Source organism: Vigna unguiculata, chromosome 6 (assembly GCF_004118075.2).
Source record: "Vigna unguiculata cultivar IT97K-499-35 chromosome 6, ASM411807v1, whole genome shotgun sequence".
In the NCBI taxonomy this organism is placed as follows: Eukaryota; Viridiplantae; Streptophyta; class Magnoliopsida; order Fabales; family Fabaceae; genus Vigna; species Vigna unguiculata.
This window is the reverse complement of record NC_040284.1, coordinates 23,102,971-23,125,871: the sequence shown is the minus strand read 5'-3', so window position 1 is coordinate 23,125,871 and position 22,901 is coordinate 23,102,971. Positions and strand designations below refer to the sequence as shown.

General features: G+C 34.6%; 2 protein-coding genes across 2 annotated transcripts; both read left to right on the top strand.

The window, feature by feature from the left end:
* Positions 1–3: 3 nt before the first annotated feature.
* On the top strand, positions 4–12,871 carry LOC114187799 (acyl-CoA-binding domain-containing protein 4). The gene is made up of 18 exons (XM_028076172.1): positions 4–380; positions 1,059–1,129; positions 1,397–1,460; positions 1,546–1,617; positions 2,574–2,768; positions 2,903–2,980; positions 3,166–3,261; positions 3,379–3,445; positions 4,055–4,116; positions 4,350–4,489; positions 4,794–4,920; positions 4,994–5,108; positions 6,833–6,921; positions 7,059–7,142; positions 7,238–7,420; positions 8,349–8,489; positions 12,102–12,161; positions 12,413–12,871. The coding sequence occupies exons 1-18, from the start codon at positions 222–224 to the stop codon at positions 12,602–12,604; spliced, it is 1,995 nt and encodes a 664-aa protein (XP_027931973.1). The 5' UTR covers positions 4–221; the 3' UTR covers positions 12,605–12,871.
* Positions 12,872–14,602: 1,731 nt separating this feature from the next.
* On the top strand, positions 14,603–19,338 carry LOC114187821. The gene is made up of 2 exons (XM_028076195.1): positions 14,603–15,608; positions 16,591–19,338. The coding sequence occupies exons 1-2, from the start codon at positions 14,741–14,743 to the stop codon at positions 18,996–18,998; spliced, it is 3,276 nt and encodes a 1,091-aa protein (XP_027931996.1). The 5' UTR covers positions 14,603–14,740; the 3' UTR covers positions 18,999–19,338.
* The last annotated feature ends 3,563 nt before the right edge of the window (positions 19,339–22,901 follow it).

Genomic DNA, 22,901 nt, shown 5'->3' with positions numbered 1-22,901 from the left:
CCAAAGGGGTAAGTGGCTATTTACGAAAGTTGCAGAATCAGAGTGGATCTGCGAAGAAGAGTGCATCCGCAGAAAGAAAACGTTGATATATAAGCTTGTGCCACCTTCTTATTGCATCTGCATCTTCAATCTGAAGCCATTTTTGCAGTTTTGTGGTTGAATCTATGTTATAGAAGTTAATTTTGTTCGAAGTGAAGCGAATTGGTGGATCTGAAGTAGCGATGGCGATGGCGAGAGCAAGTTCTGGTCTGCAATACCCAGAGCGGTTCTACGCTGCGGCCTCTTACGTGGGATTTGATGGATCCACCTCTCCAACCAAAACCCTCACTTCCAAATTCGCTAACTCTACCTCTCTTCTTCTCTACAGCTTATACCAGCAGGTACCACCTCAACGTCCTTCACAATCTGCATTGCATTGTGCCTCTTGCACACTCTTTCAATACGGATTTCGCTTCTGATTTTTTGCTTTGGCTACTTTGTCTTCTTGTCGGTGAGGTCATTCTATGTTAATTGATTATGTGTTGTCACTAGATCTGAATGGGATTGATGAATTGGATTGAAATGGAAAGGATTTGTGTGACTCAATGGTTACCTCGTTTATAGCTTATGGGAATGTTCTTTCATGCTGATTGATCTTAGGGGGGTGGGGGACAAGTAATTTGGTTATGACATGTGAGAAGTGTGTGAATTGGATTTAATGTTTTAGATGTTACGTTTTGACAATGATTTGGTTGTTTGGGAGACTGGACGAGGAAACATTGGACGTTGTGTTGATCTATGTGGGTGTTTTCTGTTTTTCTGATTGATTTAAATCAATGGAATCGTTGGCTACAAAATACTAGAGTTGATGCGCGATCACAATGTTGCTGGTATTTGGCACACTAGAGGTTGATGCCTTGGTTGGCTAAGCTGGAGAAGTCATAGTTTCGTGAAGGAATGGAATGTGATTTAATAGGGATTACTACCTAGCTCTTCAGGGTTCTTCTGAAATGTGCTGATGTTGCTGAAATTAAAATAACAAATTTCTTATTAATTTATTGGAAAATATGCTATTTCAGGCTAGTGTAGGACCTTGTAACGTCCCTGAACCAAGTACATGGAAACTTGTGGAGCATAGCAAATGGGCCAGGTTTGTTTGCTTTAAACACATATGCTGGTTTCACTTTCTGTATGCTCTTGCGTGTCTGCTTGACATCTCTGTTCTATATGTACGCCTTTGTGTAGCATTAAGGTTTTACCATACTTGTCTTTGCATTTTATAGATATTTTGTCCTGAATACCGCACTGTCTTTTATCAATGTCATTTTTTAATGGTATTATACTAGCAAGATGCACAATTGCGTTCCTAATCTCATTTTGTCAAGAATATTATTAAAGGTAGTAATTATTGATGCAGTTGGAACCAGCTTGGAACCATGTCTTCCACTGAAGCCATGCGTCTTTTTGTGAAAATATTGGAGGTCATGCAAATAATTGTACATAATCATTCTTCTTGGTATATTGTAGACTGTTAGCTGATACTTTTTCTTGTAATTTATTGCGTAGGAAGAAGATCCTGGTTGGTATTCAAGAGCATCTAACTCTGTTTCAGAACCTGTCATAGACGTGCAAATGAATGTGAGTGTTATTAAGGGTATAAGCTATATATTAGACCGGGTCCTGTTAATGCTGGTGTTTTTTTAATAGTATTCATAAGTTTCGTCTCTAGTAGTAGTTATCCTGTCAACTTGTTATGTGCTTATATTCATGTATTATAACTTTATAGTGATCAGAATGTAGTTTTTATTCTGGTTCAAGTAATTAAAAAAGAACAGATGCTCTTCGGCAAATAAAATTTAGGATATTTTATAATTGCAATATATTTTTACTACCTCTCACCCTTGTTGGATATGAAATAATAAATATAGAAATAGGGAGAGGTTTTGTTAATAAGGGAAATAAATGAAGAACGATCTCAGCTGAGATTTTCCCAAGTGCTCAACTCCTTACAGAGAAGTCTCTCTGCAATGGATCCGGCTCAAAACCAGAACCCATTAAAATGACGCCCCTTCCCATGATTACCCATTTATCTATAACTTAATCATACCTCTCACACACCATGGATTCCACCCACATACCAGCTCTGCATTCCAAAGTCTCTCCTCCCATCTGATTATTTTTCCCAGTCAACACATAAAACCATATATAGGCTCATTGCGTCAACTTTGTACCTCCGGTTGTAGACTTTTGATATATTTGGTCCTTAAGACAATTGGTCAATCGGGCGTATTCAGGTTTCTATCACACTCCAATAGACGTGCACACAATTCTTATACAACTTAATCGGATCAGTGATTTTGTTGCAAGTCATATGCAGGATTCCATGATTTGAGATTTAGGATTTGATAGTTAGGTTAAGAAGTTAGATTAATGTAAGAGGCATGTCAACTTAAGTGGTGTCAACCTGTCAATAACATTTTAATAAGAACACCTTCCTCTATATTCTTATACACTTTTGTTGCCACAGTCAAAGTAGTGATTTTTTTTTTCTTCCTTTTTTCCTGCTTTCCAATTCCATCTTGCTGGTTTGACAGCATAATTCCAATGTTGAACCAGTAATTGAGAATGGAAACTCTTATCCAGAGACAAAGACTATTTCCACCCAAAATGGAAGCGAAGTTGGAACAGAGGATAAAGATATTGTTTTGGAAGGCTTTAGTTCAGTTGGAGTATATGATCAATGGATTGCACCTCCAGTATCTGGACAAAGTCCAAAAGCCCGATATGAGGTACTGGTTCTTGAGAAGTATGAAAATAATAAAATTCCATTTTAAACTAGTTTTTGTTTTTGGCTGCCATATGAGTTTATTCTCTATTCTCTATTGGTTTTTCCTCCCTAAGTCTAGTTTGTTTGTATGTTCAGCATGGAGCTGCAGTTGTGCAAGATAAATTGTACATATATGGTGGAAACCACAATGGTCGTTACCTTAATGATCTTCATGTAAGCATACATTTATCTATTCCATGAAGCTATTCAGTTTGACTGTGTTACAATATATCTTGTGAGGTTGACTGAAACCACCAATTAATATATGGTGTTTTAATGGAAAGGATTTTTGTTATCGGTCTCTCAGGTTGACTTAGTTATGTTTTTGGTTACCTTGATCTATATGGAAACAAATACAGGTTTTGGATTTGAGAAGGTGGACTTGGTCAAAGATTGAAACTAAGGCTGGAGATGAGTCCCCTACAACTTCAATCCCTTGCGCTGGCCATTCTTTGGTTTGTATTGAACATAAAATTGCATAATCTAAGTCGTGTTCAACCTGCTTGTAGTTGGCTGCTAGTGCTAATTCTGGAATTTTGTGGGATTTGGTGATGGAATTTTTTCAATTACAGATTCCTTGGGGAAATAAGCTTCTGTCTGTTGCAGGGCATTCAAAAGATCCTTCTGAAAGTATCCAAGGTATAATAAGGATGTCATAATATGTTATCTTGAATTTGGGTTGGATCTAACACAACCCTTGAATCCACCTTTATAAGATGAGCACTGTCCAACCCTTTATAGAAGCTCTACTTTAGCCATTGTTGTCGATATGAGATCTCAACATGTTATCATTCTATGCATAGATACACGAGGAAATGGGATACATTAAGAATTTTCATTAGATTTTTTTTTGGATAGGCCAATAAACTTCATTGGTGACAATGATATATATAAGGCATGCTTACTCAAATTGTGTTCTCTAATCTATTCAGTAAACTAAAGCATGATACTTTCTCTTATTTTACTTTTTAAGGAAAAAACCAATCAAAATTGCTGGTCGTGATACATTTTTTGTGCATATGTTGAACATTTAGGCTACTACATGTATTGCTTAGTAATTATATTTTTTTTTTACTTAAAGTTCACTTTTTAAGAGGAACATTTTCATTACTTCATTGATTTGTCCATGACCGTTAATTATGCCCCCATCCCTATCCCATTTGTGACTCTTCTCCAACTCCTATTTTTGTTGTTTTTTATATTGTGGTTAAAACTAAGTATCCGTATTACTATTATATATTGTGCCAGTGAAAGTGCTTGATCTTCAAACCACTACATGGTCAACTCTAAAAACTTTTGGGAAAGCTCCGGTATGTATCTGTTGTTATCTTATGTTTATTGACCTCAAAATCCAAGAAATTATATATTATTCATTAGAAGTGTGTGACGTGCACATTTGTATTTTTTAACGAGAGATATGGAGGTTTTTTTATTTTTAAGCAGAGGACAGTAGTCCCCCCTCTCTTTTTCTATTCTTTTATTTTTTCAAATAAAAGTGCATTAAAGGTCCGTTTAGTTCCCTTCAATCATATATACTTTCTAGGTATCACGTGGAGGCCAATCAGTGACCCTTGTAGGGGGAACCTTAGTAATTTTTGGTGGGCAAGATCCAAAGAGGACTCTTTTGAACGATCTGCATATTCTTGACTTGGAAACCATGACATGGGATGAAATTGATGCTGTGTAAGTAGTTTCTGAAACACTCCTCTGTATCTAATTTTACCTTTTCTATGGGGATGAGAAGGTTGTATGGTTGGGGGAATGTCAAGGGTTCTACGTTTGTAAGACAAGAAAACTTGTCATTAGCAATTGTTCTGTTGGGCCATATTTGTTTATGCCATGATCTGGGTATGACACATTGTAAATTATGTTACTCATTTCGTTAGTTGTGAATTGTTGTTTTATTCTCCCATGCAATATAAAGAGAAAGAAAATGAAAGAAAAAAATAACATCTATGTTCGGTGCTAACTAAGTCTTAACTTGCAGTGGGGTGCCGCCTTCTCCAAGGTCCGATCATACTGCTGCTGTTCATGTGGAGCGATACTTACTTATCTTTGGTGGGGGTTCACATGCAACATGCTACAATGATTTACATGTTCTTGATTTGCAAACTGTAAGACCATTGCTTTTTCTACAAGATGATGGATTGAAAATTGTTTATCTAATCATTTGCGTGAACTCTGCAGATGGAATGGTCTCACCCTACACAGCTGGGTGAAATACCAACACCACGGGCTGGACATGCTGGCGTGACAGTAGGGGAGAACTGGTTCATTGTTGGTGGTGGGGACAATAAGAGTGGTATGCCTTTTTTCCATTTATAATCATACTTTCTGCATTTGAGGAATGATTTTTCACTCCACATAATATTATTTGAACTCTACGAGTGCACAAGTGGAACTTGTGGTTGAAATTAAACTGAAGGATTTGTATTCTAACAGCGTTGCAAAGTAAATTAGTTTATTCTACTTTCAATTATGTATAAAATGTTTAATTACTCCTTTGGTTCACATACCTGCACAATCTGTACAGTTTAGTCCCTACACCTAGAAACTACTTCTGTTAGCCTTTATGCATACACTTTTAAATTTATTTAGTCTTTATACATACTTTTTTTTAATCCGTTTTAGTCTCCACAATTCTGGATGACATCGACTAAAAGCATATTTAAAAAATGTCAGTGTAAGGACTAAAATGTGTAGTTTTTAGGTGTACAAACTAAATTGTAAAGATTGTACAATTGCAAAAACCAAATTAATAATTAAACCTATATAAAAAATTGTAATATATTTAATTCAGTTTCAAAAGATACAAATTATTGCATGCATACCCATAATGTTTGTGAAAAAGTATGTTCACCCATAGTCCAATCTTCTAAAATGGGATAAAAGCAAACCTGCCTTTAATGGTTCAGTTTATATCTAATTTCAGGTTAGTAGTGGGCATTATATTGACTGGCAACGGTACTTGTGTTCAAGAAAACACTTTTTTAGAAATAGGATTATTGGACCGGCGCCATTTACATAAAAGAAGATAAGGTTCATATGTTTTAAGCCTAAAAACTTATAATATACTCACTTGTTATCTGTCCTTTTAAAATAGGGTTTTTAATATTAATTTTGTTTGTGCTAGCCTAGCCGTGTTGTTACCCGACTGCTTAGTTGTCAAAAGGATGGCTACCTCAATGTGACATCACTTTAATAGTTTTTATTTTAGTCTCGCTAAATATACTCTGTTTTTATCATGTTTCGTGTTGTTCACTTATAATCTTAGATTAATTAATATTGCTCGAGTGTAAAATTGTTAAAATAATATAAAAAACATGGCTATCTGTGTAAATGCATTTTTAGTGAGGATAATTGCATCAATTACATTTAAAATGCATTTGGGTATTAAAGAAGTTGCCTGTGTTCAAATAGTGGCTTCATAATGATTTTGGCCTTTCAGAAAAATGATCTAGCCCACTACCTATTCCGCAAAAGTGGTTTCTTGGATGCCCCTTCAAAATGTTTTCAGGAAAATAGAGAAAGAGTAAATAAATCATACAGACAATTGCTACATGTGACAATTTGCTATAGTTTTCACCCCCTATTTTTTTGTTTGTCTCTGGTTTTGTATATTTCCTGCATAGATGGAGGTTAGTTGACACATTTTTTGGTCTTGATCCTTCTAACATACATTGAAGTAGGGTAAACAGATATGAGTTTATGGCACTGAAAGGATAGTAAAGAGTGTCAAATCTTTGATTAATCATGCATTGATGCAATAAGAGAAGTGCTAATTTATTCGAAAGTTAATGCACTGTTTCATTGTGAAAGAAAGTTATAGAGGAAAGCATTGCCATTTTATTGGGATCAATGTGAAGAGGGACAAATTCTGGGTTGGTTATCATATATCCATATGGCTTAGTTGGTAACCTGGGTTGTAATTTTACTTATTATTTTTGGATTTCAGGACATTTATGTTGCAGTCTTGTTTCGCTATATATCCCTTTTACCATTTATATATTCCATGTTATTCTGCAGGGGTCTCTGAAACAGCTGTACTGAATATGTCTACACTGGCTTGGTCAGTGGTAACTTCTGTTCAAGGACGAGTTCCTGTTGCCAGCGAGGTACTTTATCTGTCTTTTAAAAAGGCTGCATGTGATACAAAATCTATCTAGAGTACTGATCCTTGTTAACTGATGCTGTGTAAGAAGGTTATGTTTCTAGTGCCATTGGATTATAATTAAGATGTTTCCCGTTGCAGGGATTGAGTTTGGTTGTAGGCTCCTATAATGGCGAAGATGTACTTATATCTTTTGGAGGGTACAATGGACGATACAACAATGAAGTAAATATTATTTCAAAACTTTGCCTCTGTTTCTGCTCTCCTCTGCCTTTGCTTTTATATTTTCTTCCTCATCTGATTTGGTTTGCTGCATTTAGGTGTATGTTCTTAAACCAAGCCACAAATCAACCCTGCAATCGAAAGTAATTGAAAGTTCAGTACCAGACAGTGTTTCAGCTGTACCAAATGCCACAAATGCTACCCGAGATGTGGAGTCTGAATTTGAAGCCGGCCATGAAGGGAAAAATTGGGAAGTTGTCTTGGACAATGCTGATCCAGCTGTATGTATTACTAAAAAGGGTTTACATTATTTCATTCTGGTTTTAAGAAGCTTCTTGTCCTTGCATTGATTTTTGTTTGAAATCTAAATTGTGGTTCTCTATAAAAATTATTGTCTTATGAATTCGGTTTAACTAGACATCTGTTTTCTGGTTGCATTTGTTTGTCTCACAATCCAAGATCTAAACACTTGTCATATTATTCTGTTTTTATTTCTCTTTTTATAACTTTGCACAGAATCTAGACTCTATTAAAGGTTTTTTTAACAAATTTCTGATTGTATAATTGGTCAAATTCAATTAGACATGCCTTTCAGTTTGCTTTTTACAGCCACAATATTTCTCCTTTTATGACTTTTATCATCATCCTAAGGTTTGGAACCAATCATTTCCCTGCCCTACCCTAAGTAACCTTCAACCCATTTAGTTCCTTTGCCTTGTATTTGTCATATAAGTCTGACCCTAGCCTGCTAAATTATAAATCCATTTTGTTTCTTTGTCACTTTGAATTTCACAAGGTAACAACACAGTATAGTATGTTCATGTTATTGTGCCAGTGTGTAATTTTTCTCTTATTGCCAACGAAACGAAGAAGGAAATATTAGTCGGGAGCACGTAACAAACTTCAAAGTTCAAAAAGCACTAATGCATTAATGCATGCAATTACACACTCACACGTATGGTCTTTCCCTCCTCAAGTAGCTAATGGGCTTGAAAATTATGCTTATTTTTAGATTTAAAATCTGGATTGTTTAGACTGCCCTCCTCAATCTGTGGTTCCCATTTCATGATTTAAGAAACTTGGCCTCCATGTCTGTCTAGTTCTTGCCTAAGGCCCTCATTTATATCCCCCAAAAGCATATCATTTCTAATTTCTGCCATTTGATTTTTTTCTTGTCAGTAATTGCTTTCATTTTTTTCTGTCATACAGAAATCAAAAGGTGATATTATATCAGCCCTGAAGGCTGAGAAAGAAGAGTTGGAATCATCACTCAGCAAGGAGAAGCAGCATGCTCTTCAATTAAAGCAAGAGCTGGCAGAATCTGAGTCTCGTAACACCGACCTTTACAAGGTAAACTACCTTAATTTTGAAAGTTTCTTTTCTTGTTTGGAATTATAGGAATGGATTCAGTTCAGGAATCAAGCACTGAAGTAGCTAATGATTACTAGCGATATAATTCTGGAGAAACTATTCTATTGCCCTTTTTCTGTCTAGAGCTGAGTTACAGGACAACACCCCCTATATTTGCTTTTAACTATACTGCTTTGTTTTGTCTCTTGGTCTCTAGGATCAGTCGGTTGGGTATATAATTGAACTGGTTAGTAGAAAGGGAATGATTGAACTTTATTAAGGAAACCCTACTTCCCCACCCTCCGATCCAGTATATAGCAGTATAAAAAAATCAGGTAATGAATAGATTGAATAAAGATTTTCCTTTATATTTTTGAAAGATCCAGGCCTCTCCCATAGTTGTCCACGATGTGATATGATATGATACTCAATCCTATCTTCTTCTATTTGTTTCTTCCTCTCATTAACTTCAATAATAGCCAGTTAGTCATCATTCTGTTTCAACCTGTCTTACTACTAACTTCTGAGGTTACTATCTTCTGCTTTTCTCCTAGCTCTCCTTTGATAGATCCTACTGATTGAGGGTCTTGCCTATCACTGTATAAGCCACACTTAAATATTTTGTATCGATAAGGTTCAGGTACATTATTTTTTCATGACAGAATATTGTGGTGTTGTTTGATCCAGATTCTTGAGCTCCACTCAATGGGAAAATTTTTGGCTGTTACTTATTAAGGAGGTGTGAACTATATCATTGAACTTAAAAGGTGCTGGTTAGATAAATTTATTACGGTAATCAGACAATTGTTGCACATTGATAGTTATCAGTAGTTATAGAAATTAGACAGTTCTAGGATTTTACTTACTGTAATAAGGAAATCATTTTGTGATTATTAGCCACTCAAGAGTATCGTTTTGTAGTGTGTATTTGCAAACGGATTTAGTCATGCTTCTTGGTTTATCTTCCCAACATGGTATTAGAGTTTTTGCTGCCATCTTGAGGATAGACAGAGACAAAGTAGAGAGACAAATATAAGGGGGACACAACACAACGGAAAATGACAGCTTAATGTGACTTGATGGAGCAATAGGAAGATTAGTATGTATTGTTGGGTAAGAGGGCGGGAGGAGACAAATAAGTTGGAGCATCAAAAGTTTTCTTAACATCAAGTGGAGGAGGAGGATGGAGTCGACAATAACACCTCTCAATGCAGCTGAAAGAGATGGATTCTCGTATGGATCAGGTGGACCATTAGGTATATATTTTTGGGTAGAGATGATTGAAATAAAAAAGGAGGAATAGGAAGAGAGGCAAAAACACACTCAAACTCAGGTGAAAACCAGTGAAAGAAAGAGATTAAAATAAATTAACATTTGTTGAGACTAGGTAACAACTGAGTGAAGGAGAAGAATAACTGTAATCATTGTGTGAACAAGTTGCAATTTTAGCAAGATCAGGACTATGATTGTGACAAACACGGGTACCTAATGATGTGAGGAAGTAGAGAGTGAAGATCTTGATGGGAAAATAAAATAGAGGTATTTTATTGTTGAACATTGAAGATGGTATGCAAGTATTGAGATGACAAGCATAAGGAATATCACCCCAAAACTGATGAGATATGTTGCCACAATTAACCTTGATGGGGCAATTGACTCCCTCAGTGCCCACTTGGTGACAAATGTTATTGGTGTCCAAACTTTGATTATTTTTTATCACTTTTTTTTCTGTGGATAAAATGTCTCTTGTCAGGTTTGTTCTTGTCCATAATATTTGTCATTGACCTCCGTACCAACTTGGACAATAATGTCTTTTTCCATGGTGATCCCTTTGATGTTTATGTGGTACAACCTCCAAGATTTGTTATTGGAGGGGGTGCGGTCCTTCGGGCAAATTCTTAAATTGACTCAAGGGTTCTCTCAAGGAATGCTTTGGTAGAATCAGTACCATGGTTCCCTAGTTGAACATGTCTCAGCATCTCTTACCAGCCTTCTATCTCCATTTCACTACAAGATGTATCTACGTATTTAGATGTTTAAGTTGACAACATTGTTATTATAGCAATCAACGATCATCATGGCCCACCTAATTAAAGTGGCACCTATGTCACCATTTTAAACAAAAGATCTTAGTGTTCCGTTACTGCTTGGAGATAGAGGTAGCAGCACAAAGCAAAAGTAGCATTATCAATTACCAAAGTGTGCAATGGATATTCTGGTGTTCCAAACTTCTACTATATCACAGGAGCCACTTTCAGATCTAGAGAAGTACAAATGACTATTTCAGAAGCTGAATTATGTCACTGCTGCACGGATACGTTGGGAAAGGTTACGTACCAGTGTCAGTACGTGTCTCACACCAAGTAGAAATATGTTCAAAATTCGTGCAGTCTAACCTTTTTTCTGATTAGTTCTTTTTTCTTTTTCAGCTAACACAATCATGTCTTCTTATACCTTTACTCTTTTAAGATCTGACAATGTATATTTTAAATGACTTTTAAACTGAATTTTTATATAGTATTAACAATAAATAAAAAAAATTTTAAATAAGATATAAATTGAATTTTAAAATATTGATAATAGCAAATAAAATATTATAATATATATAAAAGTTTATAAAATCATAAAAATTACAAAATTAAGTGTTTAAACACATATCAACAATTCCAAACATCTTAAAATTTAATAATAACACATATAATTTCAATATAAAATTGCGTATGTATGGTATCTTATATCTTTCAAGATAGGACGAATTGTCGGATGTCATATCTGATATTCATATAATATATGTGCATCATAGCTGTTGCCTGACCAGATATTTCCTTTTCCATCAGTGTAATGTTTTTTGACTTTTTGTTGTGAAATATATTGTGATGACATTTGGTTATGGAATATATTAGAGGAACAAACTTTAAGAAAAAAGTTTTTATAAGTTCTGGAATATTAGGATGCAGATTTGACAAGTTCTTCCATTGATAGGAGATCTATTTTTGGGAATTGCATTCTTATTAATGGTTAGATGATTTCTTGAAAGAAGTAAGAAAGAGAATGTTGCAAAATCTAGTGCAAAAGTTGAGTACTGAGTGATAACATGAGTCAATTGGAGAGATGTTACACAAATGATGCCCATTTGTAATAATTAGTTTGTGTATGTAGCAAATAGTTTAAAATCTATTATTCCATGAAACAAATAAAGACATTGAGGTAGATTTTCTCTTCTGACCAAGAGATGATCTTATCACGTGATATCAGTGATTTTGTCGACATCAATTGGTAAATGTCTTCAAATATTTTGACTAGTCCTTGAATTGGTTATATTTTGTATCAAGCTCAGTACATACAACTTATATAATCCAACTTTTAAGGAAATGTTAGATATGTTTAATGATAATAACTAGGCAGTTATTAGATATTGTTTGGTATTTTAATTGATATAATTAAACAATTGAGGATTACATAATTTGGTATTTTCTTTGTAATTATTACCCACACCATAGAATAATACACTATTGTATATATTGACACTAACACACAGATTCCATCATATCTCTTACTTTCTATTTTTTCTCCATAGTCTCCATAAACTTGTATTATGTGCTGATAATGTAGGAGCTCCAGTCAATTCGTGGTCAGCTTGCTTCTGAGCAGTCAAGGTGTTTCAAACTCGAGGTATGCATTAATGCTTCAGAGTCTTGTCCCTATTGGTGTTCAAGTGTTTTAGAATTGAGTTGTGTTTTAGGTAGGTGATTGAATGTAAGTTATTGGGCAAACACGGTGCATTATTGACAAATAGGTTTTTATAGTGGTCTAATTACTTCTTTGAGTCTGCTTTAAGAAATTGGTATTTATCATCTTTTTGTGGATGAACAAATGTGTAGTTGTTATTATTGTTGGAATGAAAATAATATTTGAGAATGTAGGTGGAGGTTGCTGAATTAGGTCAGAAGCTCCAAACCATTGGAACATTACAGAAGGAGCTGGAGCTCCTCCGGCGACAGAAGGCTGCGTCGGAGCAAGCTGCCTTAAATGCAAAACAGAGGCAGAATTCAGGTGGCGGCGTGTGGGGTTGGCTTGCCGGTGCTCCCCCTGATCAGAATGCAGATGATGCGTGAATCTCTTAGTTGAATAGTAGTGCTACATTACTTTTGGTTTCATTCAACCAATTTTATTTCCAATACTTACTGTGTATTGATTCAGTTCTTCTTTTAGTTATTATGTAAACAAGATTTAGCTTGTTTGACCAAAAGATTTTCTACACCTGAGGATGAGGACGAAGGTATAAATAGTAGATGTTACTTTTGCCGCCATTTTTGTTGATGATTGTGTTCAAAGTGACATACATTATTGAATGAAAAATATAGAAATTCTTTTCATTTTAACATTTTCATCCAACCAAATAAGAGGGGTTGTTTTATGGGTGCCTAATCCTGCACTATAATTCTATTAGGGTTTATTTGGTATCTTAAGAATGATCTCCAAATTAACTCAAACAACTTTTATGTGATTGTTTTATTGAAGAACGGTATAAAGTATTTTTCTAATACTGTTTAACGGATCATAATTACAATCGCAAATTCACAAAATTCACAATGAAAATAAAACCATTTGAAAAACCTGTAGTTTTCATTGATATTATGTTTTACTTAATTTTTAAATGTTATCATTTTTAATATATTTTGTATTACTTTTTAGTTTTATAAAAAATTATGTTGGTATTTTTTTCATCCAAAAAGAAAATAGTGGTCATGAAGTACATGGTAGTGTAATAGTACATATCCATATGATTCTTATATAAAAGTAATTATAAACATTAACATCTATTTAAGCAATTGATTTTAGTTACAATTTTCTATCCATTAAGTATCATGATTTTAGTTAATTACAAGAATTTGGTCCTTTTAAGTACTTGTATTTTGGTATCTGTGTTTTCCTTTCATTAGATATTTAACATATTTTTGTTAATGTGACATTATTTAATAACAGGTTGATGAAAATGTGGCTTAGATCATATATTGTTTAATACTTATTGATGTAATTACTTTTAGTTTTTTAGAAATTGCGATTAAGAAACTAAAAGTATAATTAAGTTGTTTAGTGTCAGTGAGATATACAACGCCAGATAAATATGTAATAGAAGACTAACGAGAGCTAAAATCACAGAATTACGATACTTGAAGGATTTGTGCACAACTGAAATATAGAACTAATATTGCGTAAGTAATTTTATATTTTCAAATGCTTTATATTAATCTATTTATATAAATGTATATTTTAAGAAGAATTAGTCGTAACTATAATTGCATTCATATATATATATATATATAAGTTTTAATCATATACTTACATATAAATAATCAAAATTATGAGTTAATTAGTGATTAAATAGTCACATAAAAGTGTAATATACATTATTCTTAACTTTGCTAATTTAAATTACAGTTTTAATTTTTCATAATTAGACCACTTTTACTCTCACCTCCCTCCCGCATAAACAGTTGAATAAATTCTATTTAATTTGCAACTACACAAGTAAAGTTGCTTGAGTTTTATTTTTCACATTTGTGTAAAACAACAATCATTCATAGCCTATACAGAAAGTTGATATGATTAATTTATTTTCTCTTCTTTTTTTTTCAATTCAACATATTTAATGTCTTCTTTGTTTCTTTTTTATTTTTACTCTATCAAGCTTAATTTATTTATACTTTATCAACTTATTTTTACGTATTAGTCTCTCTCAAACTTAGCTTTAAGTACTTGGTTATAATAACATGTGATCAAAAATTAATAAATTCATTTTAAAAACTATTCCTTAGATGTGAGTTAAGTAAGTCTTACAAAAGATGTGACTTAGTTTCTTTGTTTTAAAAATTAAAAAAATAAAATAAAATCAATATATATTCGAAGAAGAAGAAACATGTTTTAATCTTATAATCAAACTATTGTATATATAATGAGCTATGTTTAAGAGATTTAACTAAAAACACTACATTTTTTTAATCTATTTCAAATCATTAATTTTGAAAATGAAAACCTCATTAAAAGAAAGAGACAAAAAAAAAACTTAATTATTAGGGTTTTAATTATCTATTTAGCAATCTAATTTTTCATTTCTCTATTTTTTTTTTTCTGAGGATGCCATAGAAATGGCGAGCTCTCTCCCATGCAAGTGCAACCTCTAACTCAGGCCACCGTTCGTGGTGTTCTGTTCCGTAAAATTCTAATTTCCTTCAATAACGAAACCACTAATGACCGAATTGCACTCTCAAGACAATGCCGCGGCTGCTACCGATTCTCCAAGGGTTTCGCGAAACCACAGAGTCGAGGGCGCTTCAACGGAAGAGTATAGCGTCGGGGTATGCTCCGATGTTGACACATCGTCGAACTTCGATCGGTTGCTGTCAGAATTCGATGAATACGTGGCAGCTGAGAGACACGTGTCGCGGGATCTGGGGTTTGGGTTTGAGGTCGGTGATATGGTGTGGGGGAAGGTGAAATCTCACCCGTGGTGGCCCGGCCACATATACAACGAAGCCTTTGCGTCGCCTTCGGTGCGTCGCTTGAAGCGGGAGGGACACGTGTTGGTGGCGTTCTTCGGCGATAGCAGCTACGGCTGGTTTGAACCGGCGGAGCTTATTCTGTTCGATGCAAATTTCGCTGAGAAATCACAGCAGACGAATGCGAGGACGTTTTTGAGGGCCGTGGAGGAGGCGGTTGATGAGGCCTGCCGGAGGCGAGGGCTTGGTTTAGCTTGTAGGTGTAGGAAAACCGATAATTTTAGGCCTACAAATGTTGAAGGGTATTTTTGTGTTGATGTGGATGATTATGAGCCTGGTGGCTTGTATTCTGATAGCCAGATTGCGAAGGCAAGGGATAGTTTTAATCCCAGTGAGACTCTTGCTTTCGTGAAGCAATTGGCGATTGCTCCACATGATGGTGGCCGCGGGGGCATTGGATTCACTAACAATAAAGCCACCCTTTCGGCTTATCGGAAGGCGGTGTTTGAGCAGTTTGATGAGACTTATGCCCAGGCTTTTGGGGTGCAGCCTGTGCGCGCCACTCATCCTCGTATCAGTCCACTTGATCAGTCTGGGACCGTTAGGCACACTCCTAGAGGTATATATACATATATAGTGCTTCCTTTTCAGGTTTATTTGTTATTGGAGACATATTGTATTTCACTTTTTTTTTCTTCAATGTATTGTTTGTGTCATTGTTGACAATGGATTTAATGACCAAATCTTTCTAGATCTTTACGGTTTTGGAACAAAGCAATCGAGTTGTTATGAATATACGAGTCTTGGGACTTGCATACGATGTTTAAGCACTAGATTCTGTAGGGAAGATATGAATGTTCGGACCTTCTTTATTGCATAAAATGTGTTCTGTTTAATTATCTTCTGGTTGTTGTTGTTCTGGAGATTGTCTGTCAACATTCTTCAATTATAGAGGGTTGAATAGTTGTGATGTTTGTGTTTGGTAGCTGAATGTTTGTTATTTGTGTTTTTGAGTCTCTAATGAACTTCAGGTTGAAAGAGAGAAATAGATGGAAGAGATGCTCAAAACTGTGTGCATGGACTACACAACAAAGTCCATTTTATGTATGTTGATTCAATAAATACATATGTAATAATAGTAGTTATTCTATATCCATGGTATGGTATGGCTATAAATCATATTGTTAATGATCTGATTCTAATTAGGTGTCTTAAAACTATAGAGATCCTAATTAAATAAGGAAACAAGTCATAAAACATAAGAGAAGAATAAATCTTAAGATCATCGAAGATACTCTAAATTATTCTGGGATAAGATCTTATATTTCTCATATTCCTAACTTCCCTGAACTAAGCTTACTAAGTTTTGCTTCTTACGAGAAATAATTGACTTCCCAAAAAATTTAGAAGTAAGAAACATAAAATTGACCATTATTAGCCTTTTAATTTGAACATTAGTTTAATTTTACATTGTGAGCTCTTGTAGTGTATCCCCTCACTTACGTACGGATTCTAATTTATGTTAAGTGAACATGATTTTATTCATAGCCACTTCAATATTGATCCTACCTTTTTCTGTTTTTTTCTTCCTTTTTTTTCAGCGCCTTTGAGTGGTCCACTGGTGATTGCAGAAGCTTTGGGTGGTGGGAAGAGCTCTACCAAATCTCTTAAAGTTAAGGAGGCTTCGAAGAAGGATAGATACCTTCTTAAACGGAGAGATGATCCAAATAACTCTGTCCAATTGGCATACGAGGAGTACAATTCCGATGCCGCAAATAGTTATGTATTTCAGAAGAGGGCTCCACCTGTGCCTGTGACACCTCATAAATTAGAAATACAAGCAGACACAGGATTTATTAGTCATGACGGTGCTGCTTCAATTTCAGATGCTAAAGAACATTTAAAAGGTCATGTTCAAGAAGATGGCTCTGGTCATTCTTCTGCCATTTCTGCAGACACAAAGCCTCTTCTTGACAAGGGAAAGGAATCTTTTGAAGAAATGACCCACAACTTCGAACATGATAATGCTTTTAGTAAAAGCATGGTCCGGTCTGATTTGTCTGGGGAGTTGGCCACAGTTGATGCGATGTCTCAACTATCACATCCGGAGAACCAAGTTTCTGTTGATGTTAAATATGAAGGGAATGCAAAATTGTCCGGACCATGTGATGATTTTAACCAAGTAGTGCTGGGACCCCTGACTGCTGGTGGTGGAAATAATGACATGCATCAGCTTAAGAGCGAAAATAATGTATACGGTTCACCAGTTGAAGTAAAGCATAAGGTGAAGAAGAAAGTTCCCAAGAGATCTGCAGCTGAGTTGAACTCTGAGACTTCTGCTGTCGGAGAGAGAAAGAAGAAAAAGAAAAAGGATTTGAATTTAAGACCTGCAGCTGAGTTGAACTCTGAGATTCCTGCTGTTGGAGAGAGAAAGAAGAAAAAGAAAAAGGACTTAAATTTACAGCCTACATTAGGCTTTCCAGAGAAGCATTCTACATTTGGGGAATCAGTTTCTGTAAAATCAACAGGAAAAGCTGTCTCAATTGGTCTGGCTCCAGGAGAGGATTTTCCTTCAGAACAAGTGGTGGTGGATGCTAATGCCCGTAATTTGCTGCCAGTGGATACCATAGGAAATGCTAATGTGGAATTGCCACAACTTTTGGGTGATCTGCAGGCCCTTGCTTTGAACCCTTTTCATGGCATTGAAAGAAAGATCCCTGGGGCCGTTCAGCTATTCTTTCTGCGTTTCAGGTCTCTTGTTTACCAGAAAAGCTTGTCTGTGTCTCTACCAAATGAAAATGAAGCTCCTGAAGTCCGCTTCCCTAAATCTCCTTCCAGTCTCAGGACATCTGACAATCCTGATGAGTTTGTCAAAGCTTCTCAGATTGTAAAACCTGTGAAACATATTGTTCGGCCTGATGATCCTACAAAAGCTGGGCGGAAAAGGGCCCCTTCTGATAGGCAAGATGAAATTGCTGCCAAGAGGTTGAAGAAAATCAAGGATTTAAAGGCTCTAGCTTCAGAAAAAGCAGCGACCAGTCATAAAACTTTTGAAGCCCGGCGAGAAGATGGCATGGAAACCTTTTCCCAGGCTCCATCCAAGTTGGTGAAACCAGACACAATGAAGAAAGTGAACACTCCAGCTAAGGCAGTTGAGCCCACAATGTTGATGATCAAATTTCCTCCTGAAACAACTCTTCCGTCTATTCCAGAGCTGAAAGCAAGGTTTGCTCGCTTTGGCCCTATGGATCAATCAGGTTTCCGTCAATTTTGGAACTCGTCAACTTGTCGAGTTGTTTTCTTGCACAAGGCCGATGCACAAGCTGCATATAAATACTCTGTAGGAAATCAATCCTTATTTGGTAGTGTGGGTGTGAGGTGTTTCATTAGGGAATTTGGGGATCCTGCTCCGGAAGTGTCCGAAGCTGCAAAGGGTAAGGTAGATGATGGTGGAAGTGACATAGCTCGGGTGAAGGATCCCCCAGTGGTTCATCGCCTGGCATCAGCATCATCTATGCAACCACTTCCTCAGCCCATCCAGCTGAAGTCGTGCCTGAAGAAATCGACCGGTGATGAGTCCGGTCTGGTCACGGGTAATGGAAGTAGTAGTAAAGGAAATTCTCGTGTAAAATTCATGTTGGGTGGGGAAGAAAGTAATAAGGGAGACCAAATAATGGTGGGTAATAGAAACAAGTTCAACAATGCTAGCTTTGCTGATGCTGTTGCAACGGATTTTAATAGTAAGAATGTTCAAAAGATGACATTACAACCCCCGTTGCCTATTCTTCCTCTTCCTACACAGTTTTCAAAACCCCCTCAACATAATTCGCGTAATTCTGAATTGGCAATGGCACCCCGAAACAGTCCGAATTTTATTAACGCCACAGCATCAGCTACTGCAAGCACAGTTGATATATCACAGCAAATGATACACCTTTTGACTAGGTGCAGTGATGTTGTCACTAACTTATCTGGTTTATTGGGCTATGTGCCTTACCATCCCCTCTGACCAAACTTACTCTTCGCTGCTCCCTTTTCCATATCATTCATACATACACAAGAAAAATTATCGAGCGGAATATTGTGGATTGGTCAGTTTCTCTGAGATTTTGAGCTCTATAAATGTAAATGCACTCATTGTTAGTAGCATCTTATTAGCTATTATGGGGTGGAATTGGGGGTTACTCGATTCATATATATTTCCTGACTTTTTTTTGTACCTTGGGCGTCCTTTACGCTGTTAGGCCGTAATGTTACGTTCACTGCGGGTTCCCTGCGTAATTAAGAATCACTGTGTGACGCTACAATAGTTTCCCCAACTATTCAATATAAACACATTTCTGTCCTAAGATTCATGTCCTTCTTTTTTTTTCTTCATGCCTACCTTCTAGTTCATAAACAAAACTTAATTGACTTTTCTTCTCTTAATCATGAGTACATTTTACCGACTTTTACTTCATATAATGATATCTGAAATTTGTTCTTTATAATCCTTAATAATTAGTAAAGGAAAGTCGTATTGATAACTATATTTTTTCTTATATGAATACTTTTTATTTTATGATTAATTATATTTTATTGAGAAATATGAAACTATGCTATGAAAAAAAAAATTCAAATATTCTTTCTTGACTATATTTTGGGAAATATTTTAGTCTTGATGATAAGGGTTTTCTTCCTTCTTTTTCTAAAAGAAAATTTTGAACAACTATTGAAAATTTATGAGTTAAATATGTTTTTTGTCTTTTGTTGCAAATTGAAATTAGTCTTTATTCAAAAAATTTGACCAATTTAGTTTTCTATATCTAGAAATGCACAAATTTAATTATTTTAACAAAATTTTATTAAATTTATTTTACGTTTCAAACATATTTTTCACTTAACATTAAAGTAGAAATATAATTTTGTAATATTGGTCTTGTAATATTATTTGCAAAAAATTTAAATTTAATTTGTTGATAATTAATTCCGAATGTTAAAACAAATTTAAAAGAATTTTTTAAATGTTTTATAATATGTCGGAAACTTTAGATGATTTGAAATTATTATTAGAAATTGGGTGACAAAATTATAAATTGAAAAAATGATTTAATAATTCCAATAGAATAATTTTGTAATATGAAAATAATTTTATATATTTATTAAAGCATAATTATAAATTTATTTAATAATATGTAGAGAAGAAATATACAAAGAAAACACATATCCTTCATATTTAAAAAAAAACATATTGATCATTTAATCACAACTAATTAAAATATAGTTTATTTAATGGTTAATGGAAGACAAAAAAATTCAAATCATTACAAAAAATACTATTATTATATAAATACATATTTATTCAAGTTATAGATATTGTGATATCCCTTTTAATAGAAAACTTTAATAAATAAAAGATACATACTATAACAAAATAGAACATGCAAATAAAAGTATATATAATAATTAACTATTACAATCATTCAAAATATACTAGAACAGAGATATCACGGCATAAAATAATGTTATAAATGTGTCTTAAAATGTAAAATAGTTTAGGCAAAGATTGCTCATCGAGTAAGGAATTATAAAGATCAGTTTGTTCCAAAAGGTGCCCAGAAGGGTCATACCTAAAACCAGTTTAAACAATTGCATCTCCATCATTTGTACGATCGTTAGGAATTTCCACATTTGCTCACACTAACATTGATGATCATTGCAAAAAGGAAAACCAAACAAGAAACAGACTCAGGAAGAAAAGGTAAAGTAGAGAAAAATAATTTTAACAGATAAGCATATTATAAGCAGGAAAATCACTAAACACACACAACATGTGATAACAAACAATAAAAGATCCTTTAACTCGATATTCGAATACATGTCAGATTCACTGGTTGTTTGACACCTGGTGGTCTCTACTGCTCTGCAGAGTCATTGTCAATGAGTTTCACCCTACCACACACAACCACACACAAGGTTAGTCCATGATCATCTAGGGTCATTATCTTGCCAAAGATTATAACCTCTTGCTACTCTCACCACATGAACCAGTCTACTCCATGAGATTCTGACTCATTCGTTAGAGTGTCAAGATGCAACCTTGCTTGAATCCTTAAGTCATTGCACACACTACTTTATCACTAAAAAGGATTTTTCCGTAAAACCCTTGCATACGCCACATGATATTACATAATAATCATCATCTCATGTTAAACACATCCATTTCAGTCTGAAAACACCACATCATACATGCACAATATTATACAACATGCTCCTAAGGGGTTAAACAACCAACTATATAAGAAGTCAAGCAATTTTAAACACTTCCCTACACCGGTCTTGCTCAAGCTAGGACCCCTCACTTAAGGGGCAGAAGTTCTCTCGCTTAAGCTAGGCATTCTCATATGGGCGAGAGCTCAAACCGAGGCCTTGTGAAATTTTGCGCCTTATCGCTTATTCTCCTCTCAAAACTGAAGCTCTTCGCCTGAGCAACAACGCGAGTAGAGGTAGAAGTGAGTTTCTGCTACTCTCGCTTGGACAAAAATAGTAAATTCCTCACCTACTCGTGCATGCAATTCTAGAACACAAACAACAAAATGCCCAACTCATTTTCATACAACACGAACAACAAACAGGCATTGAAAACATGATCCAGAAACCAAAAAACATGCAATATTCTTAAAAAACTTTGAACCCTAGCTTCCCTTACCTCGAAACTGAGAGCGAACCTGCGGAAAGAGAGCCCTAACAAAAGAGTACCACAATACAACTGCAGTTTAAGAAGCTGATAAATAAGAACAAAGGAAAAAAACAATGAGGTTTATGACCACAAATATGAAACAGACCATAAACTTCAAAATTGAAAAGAAAAGGGAAAGGAATGAAAATTTTGAGTTTGACTTACACAGAAAAAAATAAACGTTCGATTATCTCGGAAGAGGACTTCACTTAAGTCCTAACTCGAATTCTGAATCAAGGAGAGCAAGAGTGAGTGAGTGAGTGAGCTGTTTTAGGTAAATGAGAGAAATTGAAAAAAGGTTAGGTGGAAAAAACTGAAGGATTTTTTCTGAAAAAAAAAATATGGGTTGGCTCTGGATCTCTTTAATTAAACCACACCCATTAATATGAAATAAAAGTGGGTTACATATCTTATCATCTTATGACGGTAAATATACATATTATATTCTAATTCTCATCATTTTATTGAATATTGTCTTACATAAATCTTTGGTTTAGATAAAGAGTTCGATATAACTGATGATTCTCCATAGTTGGTAAAAAGGGCAAAGTTTTTAGTTGTTTTACCAGGTTGATAATTTGTGTGTCAACATCATTCGGTATTCGCATTCAGTCGTGTACAAGTTTTCAATCAAAAACTCGAATTGGATATAAATGATTGATTTTGTATCTTGTTCTTGATTTTCATATTATAGTATTGGAACTTGATAATTTAACAAAGTTTTTCTTGATAAATTTTGACAATTTTATTTTTTAAGCCACATCAATTTTTTTTTCTTTTTTTTTTCAAACTACATCAAACATATTAAACTTTGTTTTTATTTAATGAGTTGCTGCCATGTTGATATTATTAAAATTTTGTCAAAACAAAATTTGTTAAAAAATAATTTCCGTATAGGATTTCATGTACGTTTCGTATAGATTTGAAAGAGCAATTACATGATATTGACATTTTCCCAAGATAATAACATGTGTACTTAAATCCTAACCATTTTTATTATGATGATCCATTGAACAAGTCTACTATTTCGAAAGGATCTCTTCCATAAATTTACACCCAATCAAATGTTTTTTCCAAATAATATTACAAAATAAATATTTAAAAATTCATTTTTTTTTCAAATTTCAATTAATTTTAATTTTTCCCTCCCCTCAAACCAATCGAAATTTATTATCAACATTTTTAATTAACTCT

Coding starts and splice junctions, on each gene's coding strand:
- LOC114187821 (XM_028076195.1), top strand. CDS start 14,741: ATGACCGAATTGCACTCTCAAGACAATGCCGCGGCTGCTACCGATTCT. Junction 15,609..16,590: donor CGTTAGGCACACTCCTAGAG/GTATATATACAT, acceptor CTTTTTTTTCAG/CGCCTTTGAGTGGTCCACTG.
- LOC114187799 (XM_028076172.1), top strand. CDS start 222: ATGGCGATGGCGAGAGCAAGTTCTGGTCTGCAATACCCAGAGCGGTTC. Junction 2,769..2,902: donor GTCCAAAAGCCCGATATGAG/GTACTGGTTCTT, acceptor TTGTATGTTCAG/CATGGAGCTGCAGTTGTGCA. Junction 12,162..12,412: donor CAAGGTGTTTCAAACTCGAG/GTATGCATTAAT, acceptor TTGAGAATGTAG/GTGGAGGTTGCTGAATTAGG.